Raw genomic sequence first — 19,636 nt, forward strand, 5'->3', positions numbered from 1 at the left:
TACTGTTTGAAGACCATTTATTAGAAAGCCAGTGAGACATCACAGCAGCGTACAGGAAAGGGGTTGAGGGCCTGTGAAGGGTCAGAGGCAAAGGGCCACAGCCACAGTGCTCACATCCCCGAATGTAACAGAACTTGCTGATCAGTCGAAAGGTTAGGTAGTTCACGACAGTTTTAAGAAGTGGTTATCACCATTCAGATAAGGCATTATACAGATATCGACAGAGAAGATGTTCATTTGAATCCTAAGGCTTAGTCCATTTTGAAAGATCAAAAATGAAATTTAAAAATCAAAGATTCCTCCCCACTCCCAAATAGAGGAGAACCGCTTGCTGGCATTTGTACTTAAAGTGTCTGAAGTAAAATAGGCCAGAATTTCAAAGGTTTGTACAGGGCTAGATCCTTTGATTTAGCACCAAGTAAGAGTATGTCTTCCTGAAAGGTAGAATTGTTTTGGTTTTTTTTCCTTCCACTTCCTGTATTTTTATAAACTTTGGGCCATAATCTATCAGGACAATATATTTCTTGCTCCACTAAGGAATCTAAAGTGACTGACATTTTAAAGTGGTTTCTCAAGCTTAGTTAAGTGGTACATACCTGTAGTTTAAGCACTTTGCAGGGGCGGGGAGGCTTGAAACAAGAGGATCATGAATGTGCGGCCAGCTTGGACTATGTACAAATTACAAACCAGTCTGAGCTAAGTAGGGAGGAGGCTGCCTCAGAAACTAAGGACTGGGCCTGGGGGTGGCTCTGCACACTTTCATCTCAGCACTTGGAAGGCAGAAACGGGTTTGAAGCTAGCCTTGTCTACATAGTTCCAGGACAGCCAGAAGTACATAGTGAGATCCTGCCTCAAAACAACAAAACCCTCAGGCTTGGAGGTATAACACAGTGAAAGGGCTTGCTCAGCACACAAGGCTGAGTTGGCTCCCCATTGCTGTAGGCGGCTGCTTAGATGGTACGGAAAGTGAGTAGGCTCCCCATTGCCATCAGGCAGGAGCTTAGATGGTACAGGAGTTGTTTCCCTTGAAAGTAGGGTGGAAGTGGCAGCACAGTGATCCCAGAATCAAGAGAGCTCGAGACAAGAGGGTCTTGAATTCAAGAACTTGAACACAGGTATAAATGTCCTCGGTTACAGCGCTTTTGAAGCCATCGTGCAAATGCCTTCGGTTCCTCCACCTGTTGACGAGTTGACTGGCCTCTCTGTGAAGTAGCTGTCCCTAGCCCGTCCCGTCTACTTCCTCAGTGGCAAACTGCCAAGGGTGTTCTCTCCCACCTTGTAGTTTTTTTACTGTCACTTGCTCATCAAGGCACAGTCCATTTGGATCAAAGAGGGAAACATGTTTAGCACATGTTCCTCAGCCTGAGTGACGTGTGAGAATCTAGGACTTAATTCCATGGTCAGTTGCCCTGCCAGTGCTCCTCCTAGAACTTCAAAAGTCAGTTAACACATAAATCATACCTCAGCACACGCATGTTTGGAAGAGAGAACAAGCCATCTCAAAGTCACATGTTCTTACATGTCAAAGGCTGCATTTCTGTAGCAGATTGAACCAGTAAGTAGAGGGCACGCTGCATAGTGGCCTGTGCCCTCACTTTTCCTATGAAGGCAGCAGCGAGTTTACATCTGGCAACATCTGTAAAGCCAGTTGCTTTTCTTCTGGAATCTATTGACAGTCTCTTCCAATGTCATGGCCCGTTGGGCTAGAAAACATCTTTTTTGCATTGCAACAGGGCATTGGCTTATGCAAAAGCCTCTAATGAGATATTCCAGAAAATCATGAAAATGTGATCAACCATGTTGACTGACTGAACAGAAGGTTACCAGTTGTTTTTTAAATTGTGCTATTTTTTTTTTAATTTCAACATCTCTGATGTTTTCTAATTGCACAGCCACAGAAGACAAGTAGATTCTAGACTAAACACATGAGGCTATTTTAACAGATCAGCCTGAGTATCTGACTCATTTGGCACATCCTTAGTAATATCCAAAAGAAAGCCATTAGCAATAAACCATGATTTTCAGAGAAGTCTTAGGAAAAGAGATTCGAAATACAGAGACAAGGTGAGGAGGCCCTGCTTCATCCTGCCGATTACGCGCTCCTCAGGGAGTAACGGAAGCTTTCTGGATAGTTTCTGGAACTTTCGTCTGTAGGAAGGAATATACATGGGGCCAGATCTTGTTGGTTTCTGTTCCGGAGAATGTTTCCAACACCCCCTTTTTCCTGAAGATGGAAAACAAAATACATAGGTAGATGACACGGGTCTGAGTGTGCCTCAGGAACTTTTTCAAAGAAGCCTGTAAAGGTGCATGTGAGTTTAGAAGTCCTGTGTGTTTGTCTAATCAAAAGAAGGATGTTGGTTGGACATTGCAAAACTTTGTTTCTAGTTTATGTTTTGTCCTCAGCAAAAAGGGTCCCTGTAGCTGTTGGTTACGCCTTTACTAATGCTTTACATCTTGCTCCTACACAAAGATGCACTTGTCTTCTGGGAAGAGACTCGGCCTCAATTCCCAGGTTGGCAGGTTTGAAACAGGGTCTTTCAGCCATCAGGACATCACCCTGCCCTTGCTCCGTCCATCGAAGTCTTATGAAAGTGTTCTAACACTCCTAATCCTGTCTTTTACCAGGTTCCTTTTTCCCCTCCGTCCTGCCTTCCTGGACTGTTTCTGGGCTCTGTTTATTCGTGCAGGTTGTCCAGCTTGTCACTGGACAGACCAGTCTAGAGTATCCTATTTGACTCCAGGGTTGAGTTAGGGCGAAGGATGAAGTGTGGAGCTCAGAATCCTGGGGTTTGCTTCTCAAACTACACAGACCACCTTAAGGTTCTTAACTCCCCAACCCACACACATTTCTTGGGTGTGCACACTGGTTTGCAGGCCACCCAGGAGGAAATAAGGAACTCCTGATTTTATTACTTTCCAAAAACAGGCTCTCACAGTCTGCAGCTGTGCTCACTAGGCTTTTGCTGGGACAGAAGGACCCCTTAATTGGCCGAGGTTAACTTAACTAGCAGCAGCTGTCTACGAGGTAAGCATCTGCTACAGAAAACGTATGCAAAGTCGATATTTGCGTAGTGAACTTAGCGTCTGGATTCACAGGGATTTCAGGAGAGCAGGCCTCGAGCAGGAGAGCCCCGGGAGACACTGTAGTACTGCGCCACGGTGCCAGGAACGCCTTATTGCCGAACTACAGGCACCTGTTCGCTCCCAAAGCTGTACTGCGCCCACGAGCATTTGCCATTATGATTGCTCTGTAATGAAATGGAATCAGCTACAAAAATGAGTCTTCCAGGGAGTAAGCGCATCATGTTTCTAGACAGGTCAATGCACCACGGCTGGACAGAATAAGACCACTGTAAGCTTTTAAACGTACCAGTACTGGCTACTATGCAGTATCTTTTTAAGGCTCTTTCTATTTTTAGTTAAGCCCAGTGATAAGTCAGTGCATGGGATCTTAGGCAGAAAAGCTTGAATTTATGGCAAGAAATGGCAGTGGCCAGAAGCCCAGAAAGATAGGAACCCCCCCTCCCCACCCTACCCCCAGTCACTGATCTCCATAGCTTTCTCCTGCTTTCCGAAATTTTGACAGAACTAATCCCGGCAGGCATTTCCCCCATCCCCAGTATTACCTGCTCAGACACAAAGCATTTTCTGTTGTGTGTCCTGTGGACAGTCAAGCTGAGCGCACGCACTCAGTGCATGAGGTTCAAGTGAGACTCTCCACAACAGCCCATGGCTGGAGCTAATCGCCATATCCCATGACATTTGCTGGGAGGGGGACTGTCTCTCTTCTGTTCAGTCAGCTGGCAGGAGCCGAGCTAAAATCGGAAGACACTGCAACCTCTGGTGACCAAAGCCAACACAGGAAATGGAGCCGAAAAGGCTGAGTGTGATGGCAGTCCTTAGGCCCCTGGGCCAGCCATCTGTGTTTGGACATCTTGGTTATATGACTAATGAGCACCCCACCCCTTGCTTAAGCCAATGAGGGTTTTGTGATGGTAATAAGCACGTTATATCTCCCTGCATGCTAAATCTTGTTTGCCACGTTCTCCTGTTATCCAACTGAGTTTCTTGGAGCCTCATAGGAACTGAGTGAGATTGTCTGTGTGGACAAGGGCCTGCACAGCTGCAGCAGAGCGCCCAGTGTTGGCTGTTTCGGTACCTAAGGACCGCTCAGTCCTTTCCCGAGGTTCTCTCACTTGGGGCCCCAGCGCTTCTATAAAGCAGGTATACTATATACTGACTGACTGTAAGTAAGGAATCAGTAGCCCTTGCCCAGGGCTGTAGATCTGTTGATCTTCAGAGCCAGGCTCAACATATAACCCCAAACTTAAAGTAATGGCTACTGTAAAAAGTGAATTGCCAAATCTTGTCATTTTCACCCACCAGAAATAAACTATTAGAAGCAGTTCAGAGACTGCTTTGAGTTTTCTTGCATCCTTACCCTAATGCATCAGTAACGGCCACCACAATAACAGCTAATGTATATCCAGTGCTGGGCATCCGGGACAGTTTTTAGAGTAAGACATATTAACTCTCTTTCAAGCCTCCCCCCTCACCCACATTTTCTGGAAGAGAAGCCAGGCAGAGGTTAAGCAAGAGGCGAAGGCCTTGTTACTTAAATAGCGAGCTGGGGTTTGAGCCTGGGCTTCCTGACTCTGGCATCTGTGCTCCTATTGCAACAGCGCGTACTGCTTTGCCCCTGAATCCTTAGCAGGATACAGTGAAAGCAGAGAGCATGTCCTGGATGAAGGGCGGGCTGAGTGAGTCAGGAGCAGCTCAGGCTGGTTCTCATGTTCCTTTTGAGATTTCCTTGAAGGCAGATAAAAAGTGTGTGAGTGGGAGCGCTCAAAGCTCCCACTGTTTCGATCCCAGGGGATGGCTGCCATTTGGAATCCTATGCTTGAGTCCTCTCTTGGCACACTTGGTGGGTGCCACAGGGCCTACCGCCCCAGCCCTGGTTCCAGCCCTCTAGAACATGGAAGAATATGGGTGGAAATTGGCCCTCCAAAGCCTCAGATATGGACTAGGCCATATCCATCCTCCCAAGCCCTGTGACTGATTCTAGAACTGGCAGCAACCCAGGCCTACAACAGTAAATGAGTCTTTCCAACCAGTGGCTGCTCTGTTTCAATTGAGTGATGCCCAGAGCTTTTGTTCACTGAATAAAAGGTTTACTCGGCCCCTCACAAAAGAAGAAGATGTGGCCTTTCTAGCTAATACCGGCCACCATGCAGGAAGAAAGAGGACGAAGTCAGTACATGGAAGCAAGCGAAACTAAGAGAATGGCAGAACAGGAAACCTAGGAGACCGGAACCCTGCCTACTTTCTGGTCTTCTTTTCTTTACAGGAGCCTAGAGCTTTGCTTATTGCGCCAGCCAGCTGGAATTGTGTCTTCTGGTAGCTTAGTATTTCAGCTGCAAAACAGGGGAAATCAGAACCTTGATGGTGCAAGAGAAGTGGTGAAAGCGAGGACTCACTGGTAGTACTGCAGGACTGGCTCTGTCTGGGCTTCGTACGCCTTTAGCCTCTTGATGACTGTCTCTGGTTTGTCATCCTCACGCTGAATCAGTGGTTCTCCGGTCAGGTCGTCAATGCCCTAAGCAGCCATTAGAGGAATGTCAACTCAGCAATACAGTATCTTTTAAAACAGACAGCTTCTGTATTCAAGCCCCAATCCCAAACGTGCTAATAGACAGGATCCGTACTAAAGGCAGATCATTGTAGCTCTGAGGCTCCAGGGGCATTTCCATGTGCTCTAAGGTTTGCATGTGGAAGCCCCTCCCCGTTCCCAGGCCCAAGTCCCCAGTGGTTGCATGGGATACTGGAGGTGGTGGGAATTCCAACCGTTAGCCAGTGTTGCAAATCCTCAGGGCCTCTGTCCTTTGCTCACACCCTGGCACAGAGTTTTAAAAAAAAAAAAAATCAACAAGCACTTTTTTTTTTCTGTGTTAGGTTTCTCAGTGCTGTAACTAATGCCTAAGAAAAACAAGTAGAAGGGTGGATGTGTTTATCTTGGCTCATGGTTTCAGAGGGTTCAAATCTTGGCTGCTTGGGCTCATGAGCTTGGACTTCAGAACATCATGGCTGGAGTGTGTGTGTGTGTGTGTGTGTGTGTGTGTGTGTGTGTGTGTGTATGTGGTTTTTTTTCACAGGATGTGCAAGAAGCGGAGAGTGGGGAAGGGACTAAGGATCATGCACAACCTGCAGGCACACTCGCAGCCCCTGTGACCCACTTCCTCCCGTCATGCTCCACCCTCAAAAATTACGAGACCACCTGGGGACCAAGCAGTCAGCACACCTTTACTGCCAGGCTTGAGCGGGCTGGACCCATTGAGCAGTACCCTATCAGTAGGCTCGGTCAGACAAAGGACGTCAACGTTTACAGAGCTATATACCTGTGGGGGACCTACTGCTGCAGATACTCACCACAGTTTTGGGAGGGTTGAATTCAATGTTGTACACTCGGCCACTGGCAGGATGAATCCAGCGGGCGGTGAGGCGTTGTTTAATGACCTCAAAGGGCACGTTGAGGTTTATCACTGTGTCTATCTGATAAGCTCTGTCCAGGGCTTCTGCCTGTGGAAGCGTCCTCGGAAAACCTTTAGGTGAGGGGGTGGAAGGGAAGGCAAGAAAGAGAAGGTGTTAGGCAAATAAACCCAAGGAATGACGCCAGGCTTGTTGACCAGAGCCATAATATACCTGTGATCGGATTTTTTTTTTTTTTTTTTTTTTTTTTTTTTGTGGCATCTACCTGAGTGGGCTATAGCGAGCATGGATATTTGGCCAAATATTCTGAGTGTGCATGTCAGGGTGTTTCTGTATGAGAGCACATTGCCCTCCCAGGGTGGGAAAGCCTCAGCGAAACAGCTGGAAAGCCAGAGGAGAAGCAAGGGAAAACTGTCTGCTTGCCCTCTACCCAGAGTCTGTATGCTTCTCAGCCATACTGAGTTCAAGCCAGGGGTCATGGCATGCCTGTAATCTCAGCAAGAGGACCCAGAATTCACAGCCTTGGCTACATGTTAGCTAAAGGCCAGGCTGGCCTACATGAGACTGCCCCCAAAACAAATGGAAGGAGCTGGGGGGGGGGCGGCTCGGTGATTTCAGGCACTTGCCGCTCTTGCACAGGACCCGGGTTCAGTCTCTGGCCCCCACATGGCAGCTCAAAGCCATCCATAACTCTAGGTGTAACAGGATCAGATTTTACCTTTGGCCTCCGTCTGTAGGCAACCAGGCATGTGCATGGTACACGTTCATGACATGTGAGCACAACATTATAAAAATAGATCTTAAGTGAAACAAGTGTAAGTCTATTTTTATAGTAGAACCACACTTGCTTCTCTAAAACAGAACAACAGCATAAACAACAACAACAAAAAACTATAAATTAACGAAAACCAACCAAACACAAAATACCCTCATTCAGTGGCTGACAACCAGCTCCGGGGATCTGATGCCTTCTGGCCTCCAACACCTGAACAAACAAGGTAATTACACACACACACACACACACACACACACACACACACACACACAGAGAGAGAGAGAGAAACAACTTTTTAAAAAATAAGACAGGAATGTGGCGCACACTTTTAATATCAGCACTTGTGGGGAGGGGGGCAGAGAGGCAGCCTGATTTCAGTTTGAGGCCAGCCTGGTCTACATAGTGAGCTCCAAGCTAACCAGAGCTGCACAGTGAGACTGTATCTAAGAAAAACAACAAACAAAAAAAAAAAAAAATGGAAAGGATATATCAGGAGGATGTCATCAGCTGCCCTCAAAATCTCAGAAAGCTGTGTTTAGGACATGTCAGAGAGCAAAATACAATGAGCAAGCCCTAGCATACAAAATGTTTTTGCAATATGAACATCCCTAATCCAGAAATCTGGATCCAATGATGTCAGAAAGTGTCCAATTTGGGATTTAGGATTTAGGCTGCTCAGGAATGCTCAGCTGGTAAAGTCTACACAGCCCAAAGTACAGAAACTCTGAAATAGGAAACATGTGCCCTCGGGCATTTGAGAAATGGAGTATTTAGTGCAGCTAAAATAGTTTAAACAATGTGCGTCAAAACTACAGAGAAAATCAACTAGAAATGATTGTTGAATCCCAAAATAGATACAAGTACATTGGGGAAATTGAAATATTCTGATCCCATTTTTTTTATTTTACTTTGCAGTGTTATGACTAGGGACATGCTATCCAGAACACATGGAAAGTTAATATTGATAGAAATAATATACTTTCAAAAGTTAAAGATGCATATGCAGTGTTTTGTTGCTAAAAACACATTTTGCTAACAATGAAACATGGAAACCATTGGTCATGACAAATAATTAAGGAACCTGGACTGAGGAGAAAAATAGCTTCCAAAATAAAGCCAGTGACAGAGGTTTGACCTATAACTTTTTCTTTTTCTTTTCTTTTTTCTTCTTTTTTTTGTTTTTGGTTTTTCAAGACAGGGTTTCTCTGGGTAGCTCTGGCAATCCTGGAATTCACTTTGTAGACCAGGCTGGCCTCAAACTCAGAGCTCCACCTGCTTCTGCTTCTCAAGTGCTAGGAGTAAAGGTGTGCTCCACCACCCCTGGTTGGAAAAAAAACAAAACCAAGCACTTGAAATTTGTAATGAAGTAAGTCATCCTTAGAGAAACAATTTTAATATCCTTAATAAGACTAATAGAATTTCAATCCACAGAATGCTTTCAGATGCAAATATGAAATATTTTATAGGGATACTTTCAACTGCCCTAATAACCATAAGACAGGTGCTGTTACTCTCCCCATTTCACAAAGGAGGAAACAGAGGAGGAGCAACAGCCTTGCTGTAGCTCATAAGCTCATAAAGCTGTTAAGCAGTGTCAGCGAAACGTGAACACAAGTGGTCTAACCTGACACCTATGCTTGTAACCAAGGAGTTTGCACTGAAAAAAACAAAACAAAACAAAACAAACAAACAAAAAAAACAACTCTATTCACCTGATATTTTTTGTTTTTGCTCTTCAAGACAGGAGTTTTCTCTGTAGCCTTGGCTGTCCTGGACTCACTTTGTAGTCCAGGCTGGCCTTGAACTCACAGAAATCCACCTGCCTCTGCCTCCCAAGCGCTGGAACTAAACCGCCCGGCTGACCTGACACTTATTACAGTGTTCATTGTGCTGCTCTTGCTGAAGGCCCAGGTCGGTTCCCATCACCCACATAGCACTCACAACCACCTGTAAACTCTACTTACAGGAGCTCGGATGCCCTTTCTAGTCTCTAATGGCCTCACACACGTGTATATACATGTATAGGTGCAGGCAAAGCATGCTACACATTTTTTTTAATGTTTATCTTGAGTAACTTAGAACAAAAACATTCACTGGAATAAAAGACTTGAATCAAAATACTCTGTGACAGGAGAAGAAACACTGTTTTGCATCATCATTCCAAACACTGAAAACCGAACTCCAACCCCAATGCTTCTCAAAAGTAGGGAATTAAAGTGCAATACTTATGTTGGATACATGTGTGTGTGTGTGTATACATATATGTAGCTAAGTCTATATATTACCATATATAATACCTAAACATAAACATATATATATGATTTATTAGAATAGCTTGCAGGCTGTGGCCCAGCTAGCCGAACAATGGCTGTCTATCAACAGAAGGTCCAATAATGCAATAGTTGTTCAGTTCCTGAGGCTAGATGCCTCACCCAATCTTCTGTATCTGCCAGCTAGGCTCTAATGCCAGTAAAGGAACTGACTTGCCAGCAAGAAAGCCAGGGCAAGCAGGCAAAGAGAGGAAGCTTCCTTCTCCCAGGTCCTTTACACCGGCTGCCCCAGAAGGGATGGCCCAGGTTAAAGGTGGATCTTTCTACTTCAAAAGATCTGGATTAAAAGCGTATCTTCTCACCTCAGAAGACACGGATTAAAAGTGAGTCTTCGCCTATCAAATGAATTTAAAAATATTTTTCCTCACAGGTACACCCAGCCATTTAGGTATTAGTTGACTCCAGATGTCATAAAGTTGACAATCAGGAATGGCCATCCAGGTCCACACCTTGCCAACTCCATGTCATCCTCCATTTCCAAATGAAAGCAAAAACCATGTCATAATTAATGCCTAAACATAACCGTCCAACATACAATCACAAACACATTATAGAGTTAACCGGGTCATAATTATTCCTAATATGATGTAACTGTCCTCATATAACTGCAGACACATTACAAGTTTAGAATAGGTGGCACCGTTCCTTTTTTTATTGTTGCTTTTGGTTTTTCAAGATACAGAGTTTCTCCATGTGGCCTTGGCTGTCCTGGACTCACATTGTAGACCAGGCTGGACTTGAATGCACAAAGATCCTCCTGCCTCTGTGCTGGAGTTACAGGTGTGTGCCACCATACCTGGCTGGCATTGTCCCTTAAGGGACATTCTATTAATATCTCAAAACTTAAATATGATAACCACTAATATTCTCTTAACTGATGTTACATGATAAAGAAATGGAGGAAAGAAAACAGAAACACATCCTAAATAAAATATGGAAACATTCATGTAAGTCACAATTTTCATTTCTGCAACTGGTCACATGGTCTTAAGTAGTACATATTACTACCTTCCTCTCCCACATTTTATTTCCTCCACCCTCAGCACGCACCTCAGCAGGTCTTGGCCCTTTTCCTGGAGGAGTGACCTGTGCTTTCATTCCTGAAGGGGCTGTGCCCCTTGTCATCCTGCTTGAATTAGACTGTTGTGCTTTCCCCTTGAATTTAATCACAGGATACAGTAGAACCAAGAGAGCCCTGAAGGATCTTACCTCTGTTGTGAATAAGCAATCTAATTTCCCCCTGGTAATCTGGATCATTCAGCCCTCCTAACATTGTTGTTCTTTTCTTAGTCTGTGGTTGTCTGGTCACCCCTGGGAATGGTGCCGCATCTGGGGCTCAGTCTTGGTCTCAGCTGTTAGCAGATCTGCCACTCAGCTGTAGCCAGGTCATGCTTGGTGAGTGAAAGTCCACGTTGTTGAACCCACGCATAAACTCAATCTCTGCTGCTATGACCACTTTGTTCATGGGCCCATTGGGCACTGGCAGGGGTGGCTGGGCAAAGAGGCTGACTGTCCACAGAATGAGTCATCCTATTTATTAGATTACTGAACGCCTCTCTGCTGAAGTCACACACTGATGAACATGTACATGGGCCCCTTTGCCCACTTGGAGAGATCTGTCCACACACTTCTTCCCCTGATGACTTTCTCACCAGTTTTCCAATCATGCTCTTTCCAAGTCCCTGACCATCCAGCCAGTCCGTTGGCTGCAGCCCATAAAAGGGTCAGCAACTGCATACTCAGCCACTCCTTCCGAACGGAACGTGTGAATCTTGCGTGCAGAGTTGTTCACTGCTCTAAGTTCTGCCCACTGAGAATGTTTCCCCACAGGGGCATCTTTCAGGGTTGGCCCAGAAAGGGGTGATAACGCAGGGTGGTAATGCTGCAGCTGTCGGCCTCTGGTGGTGCCTGCCCATCAGTAAGCCAGGCCCTAGCCTTCTCTTCCTCAGTCAGCCGATCATAGGGCACACGTCGTCAGCCTACAGGAGCACGCTTGGCAGTACATGACATTGTAGTGTAGAGTAGAAACTGCAGGTGTCCGGGTAACTTGTATGTGCCTTCAGGACCTGCTCGGCCCTATCACACATACGACTCCCATTTGCTAATGGGTTGCTGCTGTGCACGTCCTACTTAATGACTTGTTGGGTCAGATAACACCCAGTTCTTGATTGGCAGCAGCTCAGGGGCTCATCTCGCACAGTCATTTTGGTGACCCTTTGTCAAACATTTCCACTAAGGCCTCATAGCGAGTGGGCCAAGAGCTCTCTCTTTCAAAGGGAGAATAGTTGCCTGCAGATGATGGTAGAACCTTGCTCCAAAATTTCAAAGGTCTTTCTGCGATGAAAAGGCTCCAAACAGTATCCTTATGACACCTCAAGAACCATCAGGCCTGCTGGGTCATATGGTCCAAGTGTGGAGGAGCCTGCACGGCAGCCGGAACCTGTTGAAGAGCCTCCTCCTGTTCCAGGCCCCACTCAAAGCTGCAGCTTTCTGGGTCCTGTGGTATATGGCCCAGAGTACCACACCCAAGTGAGGATGTGCTGCCTCCAGAATCCAAATAGGCCCACGAAACACGCTTCCTTCTTGGTGGTGGGAGGGGCCAGGTACACTGAGGTAGATGGCCCTTTAATTTTGTTTAGATTTTTTTCCCCTAGCCTCTGATATGTGTTGCCAACAAGCCTAAAGTGGTGGCTACCTCCTACTCGCTTTGTCTAATCGGCATAATGTCATGAACCAATAGTGATATTTTGTGAAAGAGATCCCTTCAAACAGTCACCCGTGTAAAAGGTCCCTTCAGGGAAGGACTGGAGAAAGGCTAACAGTAAAGCTTAAACACTGGCTCAAGTCTGGAAATCGGTTCATGAACCAAAATTCCCTTTTGCCATCATCCAATGTAGCCCTTCTTATGGGTTTGAGAATTTTTCCAGTAATACAGATCAAACAAAAAGCAGTAGGCTCCTTATTTTATTTCATGCCTGGAAACACCGTGCTTGACTAGATAGTACCAAAGTTATGCCACCATAAAAATCACTGTGCCTGTGTTGGCCATTCCGGGTCAGGCCATTATGGACATTGCCTCTGCTGCTCACTGTGACAGCTACGATCACCTTGCCTTTGGCAATTCAGCGCTGCCACCTGGCTCCTGCTACTTTGGGGGCCCAATGAAACCTACTGTGCTGAATTCATCCAACTCAGCAGCAGCATCTCCAACCCCAAGGTCTCAAACAAGGAGAAGGATGACAACAAAGCTCTTCAAATGTGCTGGTGCTCCTCTCATCAGTTTGCATCTTAGAGGATTAGTGAAGGGCGTGTCTTCTGGGCCTTCCCACTGTGGAAGATTGGGTTTTACACTGTGTACTCTAGCATTGCAATTTCCCTGAGCCTTAGAATCCCTTCATCAACACTAAGCCAAGGGATAGCAGGTACCTCTAACTACTTGTCAGCAGGCCATCTTTTGAGAGATGCTTCAGGTAACCATTTTCAAGCAAATGTTGGTATCTTTTTCAACTGTATGAGCTTTGATGTTAAACCTAGAATCTCCACTCAATGGCGCCATATCACTAAACTCAGCCTTTTTCCGTTTTTTCTTCCTTCCACCTTTATCCCACACCCTTGGAAGCCATTCCCACACACGCTCCCCAGACTTCCTGAATGAATTAACCAACTTATTAAGCTGTTTAGTAGTGCAGTGTACCTCCTTACAGACTACACTTTCTGCCTCCAGGAGCCTGCTCAGCCTCGCGTCTTGTTATAGGTCTGGCTACATAGTTATAAGTGTAACTATTGGTGGCCCTGAGGGACATCAGTATTGTCTTACCTGGCATTTCCTTCAGAGAAAGTCCTTGCTGGCTTAGCAGAAGGATTGATTTCCTCAGAGACAGAAAAGGCAGTATTTCAGGAGTGGGGTTGGGGGCATCTGCTGCTGAGGGTAGAGACACTACTCCCCCGGGTGAGATACACCCTTGAGAAACTGAGATCAGAGAGTTCTCAGGCTCAGTGGGGTCCTCCCATGCGTCCCCATCCCAAGTTACAGGGTCCTGGACTTCACCAGCTAATGCCCTTGCTTTAACTGCCAGTGCCCTCCAAGGCTGGACTTGAATTTCTCTGTAATTCAGCGGACCTTGCAATAAGGGCTTAGGGTTGACTTTCTGAAACTTGAGCTCTGTGACCTCTGGAGAGAAGATTCTCTTCCAGGGCACACTTAGAAACCATTAGAGTCTAAAGTTTAGACTCTATGTGCATCTCGAGCTGGTCCATTTTATCACATTGTCCTTCACCTTATTCTGAGATGCTAGAAGTCGGTTAATTTCATTACACAGCTCGTTCTTTTCCTGTGGCAATTTATCCAGAGATGCTAGGAGCAATCGACTAACATCATCATTTTTCTTATTCTTCCACAAATTGTCAAAAGTTTAATATGCACAGTCATCAAATCTGTTGCCTCTCACAGTTGGTGAATCAGGATAACCAAAAGAATTTGTCTCCTTAACTTTGTTTGGTGTTTTTTGGGTTTTGTTTTGTTGTTTGTCTATAATAGAGAATTTCTCTAGCCCTGGCTGTCCTGGAACTTTCTCTGTAGACCAGCCTGGCTTCAAACTCACAGATCCACTTTCCTCTACCTCCGAAATGCTGAGATTAAAGACATACATCACTAGCTTCTGGCTCTTGTCTCAAGTTTGTAAAATAGTTCACACCATGGTCCTTCCATTGTCTCTGAGCTTTTAGGAGAGGCTTCAGAGAGACCTATTCCAGTTACTTTAAAAAAAAAATCATCCTTATTCTTCTGTTCTCTCGAACCACTTCTGGTACCAAAATCTGTATCTATAAAAGTCAAGGTTCTCTAAAAGAACAGAACTTACAGAATAGATGTATTCTGAACAGCTATGGATTCTTGGACCGTCTGCTGACAGACAGTCATTGTTGAAGTAGATGGACCAACCTGTAAGCCATGCTAATAAAGCCTGTGTGTGTGTGTATTTGTGTGTGTGCATATACATACATACATATATACATATATATATGGTCAATCTAGTCCAATACATACATACATACATACACACACACAGGATTTATTAGGATATAGGCTGGTCCATCTACTCCAACAATGACTGTCTAACAGCAGGTCAAAGAATCCATAGCTGTTCAGTCCACAAGGCTGGAGCAGTCTCAGTATACACCAGAATCAAGAAGAAGAAAGCATTAATGCCAGTGAAGGAATGAACTTGCCAGGAGATTGAGAGCAAGCAGGCCAAGAGATCAAGCTCCCTTCTTCTGTGTCCTTTACATTGGCGCCAGCAGAAGGTATGGCCCAGATTAAAAAATGGACCCTCCCACTAAAAAATCTGGAATAAAGATGGGTCTTCCCCCTTCAAATGAGTTAAGAAAAAAAAAAAATCCCTCACCCATATACCCAGCTACTTGGGATTTAGTTAATTCCAGATGTAGTCAAGTTGACAACCAACAATAGCCATCACAGTATCTGTGTGTTTGTGTGTGTGTGTGTGTGTGTGTGTGTGTCTGTGTGTGTGTGTTACAGTTCAGATAATAAGTTGTATCTTCCAGAAGCTTATGTGTTGAAGTCTTGGTCCCCAGTTGGCAGAGCCAGTCATTGAGAGACGACTGTGACTCCATTCATGAATTAATCTGTAGGTGCAGTCAATAATATGATAGATGTGTGAGACGTAGGACCTGCTTAGAGGTCACTGCATATGTGCCTGTGAAGGGGTATTGTCCCCAGCTGCTTGTCTCACCAATGCTTCCAGGACACCGTGGAGACAGCAGCCTCGACTCAAGTCACACTCTCAAGGCCCAGACACATCAGGGGCTGCAGCATGGATGGAAAACTCTGGGTAGCCAGGAGCCCAAATAAGTCACGCTCTTTCCAGCTGTGTCTCTGAAGTATTTGTCACATCAGAAAACGAACAAAAACTGACTAACGCAATATATAAAGAAAAACGATATCAGATAATAATGAATGGAACTTTGTATATTCATGTATTTTTTTTATTACTGCAGAGAATGCTTGTTTGAATTAGAGAGGCAGATAAAAGTAGTTGCTATAGAAGGGTGTGATCATTGAGGACTCTGTCTCTTTCTCTTATACATTTTACCCACGTGAGCTTTTCTAAAAGAAAAGGCGTTGATGCAGTACAACAATAAAGAAATAAAAAACAAATATTCCCCATTCCAGGCCCTTCCCCCATTGCCCTGTCTTTGGCCCAAGCCCCAGACATACTCCACTGATGGCCATGACTGGTCTCTTGGAAAACTGGCCACTTCCCCGTGCTGGGCAGCATCTACTCTCAACCTTCCTGCCCCTAATTCCTTCAGCTAAACAGACCCACACATCTAGCATCTTACACAGAAGCAAGACTTCATGAACTGCTGATTCATGTGTCCACATTTCTCTATCAGAGAAGGAGCCAGCAGCCACCTGATTGCCACATGGCTCTCTATTCACATCAGCGCTGAATCTGGACTTATCCAAATTTCTCTGCTGCTAGAATATACTATCCATAAAAGCAAGGATGTTGTTCTTGTTTTGGTTCGGTGCCTGGAACGGCTCTGTGAACCTAGAAGGCACCCAATCAACATTCATGTTATGACTAAATAGAGGCAGCCACTGGGCATACCCAGCCACTGGTCTTCAGCATGGTATCTGTACACCGAAGGCCTAGGATTTCAAGAATTTAAGTCCTCAAGATTCTGTGCACATGTTGACGGACATATAGACAAGCCTAAGTTTCTTTTTTTTTCCCCTTGATACTAGCTCTAATAGACCTAGTATTCTGTCCCGCCTCCCCCTTCGCTCGTTCTTGGCCTCACTTTCCTGAGTCATCTGGAACCGCTTTGCAGTTAGGGAAGAGGGCACCTTCTCTGACTGCTGGCAGGCCGGACGATGGCAAGCTGGACTGCAGGGCTCAGTGGGCAGTGCTGAGTACTGACATGTGTGAAGGTGGAGAATGGGGTCAAGCAGGAGAGAGGTAAACAGGGCTTAGCCTCCCAATTTAAAAACGTTGGCATCTCTCCTGTGTCCTCGCTACATCAACAGGCAGGTTACACAGGCCAACCTGCCCTAAAAGACTCTCCCAGGACTCTGGCTAGAGAAGGTGTAGGGTTTACTGTAGGGTCATCTTCAGTCTAACTTCTCTTGTGCAGATCCTTCCTTAGCTTGGGGGTGGGTGGGCTCCAAGCAGGAGGCTCACAAGTTCAAGCCCAGACTACATAGTAAGACCTTGTCTCAAGAAGCAAAACAATGAAAGTTTGGATGTTAAACACTATTCTTAAAAGTAGGGGGAGGAACTAAAGTTCTACCTAAAGCAGTCTAGAACTCATGCAGGCCCACACCCTCTTTCCTTTCAAGTAAAGAACTAGATCCACAGGCTTGGGATATCACTTAATTGGTAGCATGCAGGAAGCCCTGAGGAATCACCATACCACAAAAACAAGATTGGCTACCCATTCTTACAATCCCAGCACAAAGAGAAGAACATCAAGAACTGTAGCTGCTCAGCAAATTGGAGGCCAGTGTGGAATACTTTAGACCTTGTCTCACAAATAAAACAAGTTAATCTATTAACTGATTAAAATTTGAAGTTAGACTCATAGGTGACTGACTGCCCTCCCAATGACTGTCCATAGTCCCAGCTGCTCATTCTCCTGCCAGCACTGGTTATGGTGGCGGCCACAGAGATGCTCAGGACACTGCACTTACCATCCAACAGCCAGCTATACTGGGTGAGGTTTTTCAGTTCATGAAGGGCCAGCCGAGTCATGACGTCATCTGGGATGAGCTTCCCTTGGTCAATGAAGGTCTTGGCCAACACACCGATTTCTACAGCAGACAGAAAAGCCAGTAAGTATTTGCTGTGTCCCAAGCTCAGGAATTAGTTGTCTACAGGATGCTTCTGGACCTTGCGCCCATGTGAAAGTGCATTATCCCTGGCCCTGATTGTGTGGGTGTGGGCCTGGGACAGCCACCTAGCCCCTTGCCTCAGCACTCAGGAGACCTGGTCTGCCCCTCACCTGGGGTCTCGCAGAGCTACCCCTGGCAGTGTGGATGAGGGAGACCTGGCAGGCTGACCAACTCAGATACAACCCAGGCTTTGACTAGGCCCACCCCACCATCTACCCCACCTATGAGCTGCTGGAGTGAGTGAAGGGGCTAGGCCTGCAGAACCAAAGCTGAAGGATCTCCATGGCTCAGAGCAAAAGCAGGAGTCTCTGTATGTTGTAGCAGAAGCCAGAGGCCTCGAACCTGATCAGTAACTCACTGCAATGAACATTTACAAGCAAAGCTGTTTGGGCAAAAGTATATACTGTGTGACACACAGAGCCATCCACGTCAAGATTGTTATGTTTTGTTTATGTAATCTTTATTTTATTTTTTATATTTTATTTTGTTTTGCAAGGGAGGTTACAGGGTGGAAGACGGATCTGGAAGGACTGGGAAGTGAGTGTGACTGAGGTGTATGATATGAAACTCACAAAGAATCAATAACAATAACAAAAAGTGTATTACAAGTAGAGGTGCTGACGGACATGGTGGCACACACCTGTAACACCAGCAGGGAAGGAGGGGGGATAAGGAATTCAAGCCAGCTCCAGGTACACAGCTGGGTTTGAGGCCAGTTTGTGCTCCAGAGGACCCTGTCTCAAAACAAGCAAAACGCAGGGGAACAAAGAGTGGAATGGTCCCGCCTTCAGCACCCACCCGGTCTGCATATCAAGTCCAAGGCCATCCAGGCCTATATAATGAGCCCCTGTCTCAACAACAAAACCAAAATGGGTGTGTTGTGATGGTGCACTCAGAAGGCGACGGCAGGGGGGACTTCTCCAAGTCTGAGGCCAACCCCAATTACTTGCTGAGCTCCAGGCAGCCAGAGATGCATAGCAAGACCTTATCTTCAAAAACAAAGCCAAAACAAAACACAAGTAAGGAGCAGGAGGAGTGAAGGGTTGATGATTTAGCTGAGTTTTTAAAGCACTTGCTTGGCACAAAAGAAGCCTTGGGTTAGTTCTCCAGCAGAAGACCAACCATGGTGGGCAAATGTGCCTGCAACCCAGGGAGGTGGAAACAGCATCAGAAGTTCAAGACCATCCTCAGCTACAGAGAGCACATGGCCCACCCGGACTACAAGAGACCCTGTCTCAAAAAAAAATTTTTTTTTTCAAAAGTAAGCCTATTTCTAATCATGTAGTGTATACAACTATGTAAACAGAAGTGTTTACATTCAGGCTACAGACCAGTGAGAGGCCCTGTCCCAAAGAAAAGGGTATATGATGCCTAAACTATGACTTTTAACCAAGAATTCATCATTACTAAACCAGCTGCCACTTGACAAGCATACCAGACAAGTTTACAAAACAATGTCCAGGAAAGGACCTGGGTTCTGAGAGTGTTCTCCAAACTCACTTAAAGTAGTTTTTTGTTTTTTTTTTTTTTTTTTAGAGGGGGGAGGAGGAGGGCCCCTGGCACTGGAGATGCTGACCTGCTCTTCAGATCACTTGCTGCTCTTTCACAGTAACTGAGTTCAGTTCACCCACACTGAGTGACTAAAAAAACAACTGGAACTCCAGCTCCAGAGATTCAATGCCCTCTTCTGACTGCTATGGGCATTGCACACACACACACACAAATAGAAAGAAAATAAAATGTTAAAGTAACTAAATAAAATAGCCTTTGGAAAGTTCCATGTGCATAATACATGTAGACCTCATTTGTCTCTTTTGACCACTTTTAAAAACTTACATGTATGGGTGTTTTTTCTGCACGTATGTCTGAGCACTATGTGCATACCTAGTTCCCAAAGAGGCCAGAAGAGGGCCTCAGATCCCCGGGAACTGTGGTGAGATGGTTGTGAGCTGGGAATCAATCCTGATCCTCCGGCAGAGCAGCCATTCTCTTACTGGCTGAGTCATAAAGCCCACGAATGTTCTTTTAATTCTCATTTGAGCCCTACATCTCCCCCTACCCTCATTCCTCCCTCCAGCTACCGCGTACCCACTCCCTTCACCAGTGAAGGTGATGCCTCTTGAAAGG

At 45.6% G+C, this 19,636-nt stretch overlaps 1 protein-coding gene across 2 annotated transcripts in view; it reads right to left on the bottom strand.

Moving 5' to 3' along the window:
• Ak3 (adenylate kinase 3) overlaps positions 1 to 19,636 on the bottom strand; it is a 26,196-nt gene continuing 6,560 nt past the window's right edge. The window contains exons 2-5 of one of the 2 annotated variants that reach the window (XM_021634238.2): positions 17,309 to 17,428; positions 6,430 to 6,602; positions 5,481 to 5,599; positions 1 to 2,224 (exon numbers count right to left, since the gene is read on the bottom strand). In XM_021634238.2, the coding sequence (XP_021489913.1) occupies positions 2,104 to 2,224; positions 5,481 to 5,599; positions 6,430 to 6,602; positions 17,309 to 17,428 (533 nt within the window). In that variant the 3' untranslated portion in view covers positions 1 to 2,103. The other variant, XM_060388139.1, reaches the window with a different exon arrangement.

Source organism: Meriones unguiculatus, chromosome 1 (assembly GCF_030254825.1).
Source record: "Meriones unguiculatus strain TT.TT164.6M chromosome 1, Bangor_MerUng_6.1, whole genome shotgun sequence".
NCBI classification, from domain to species: domain Eukaryota; kingdom Metazoa; phylum Chordata; class Mammalia; order Rodentia; family Muridae; genus Meriones; species Meriones unguiculatus.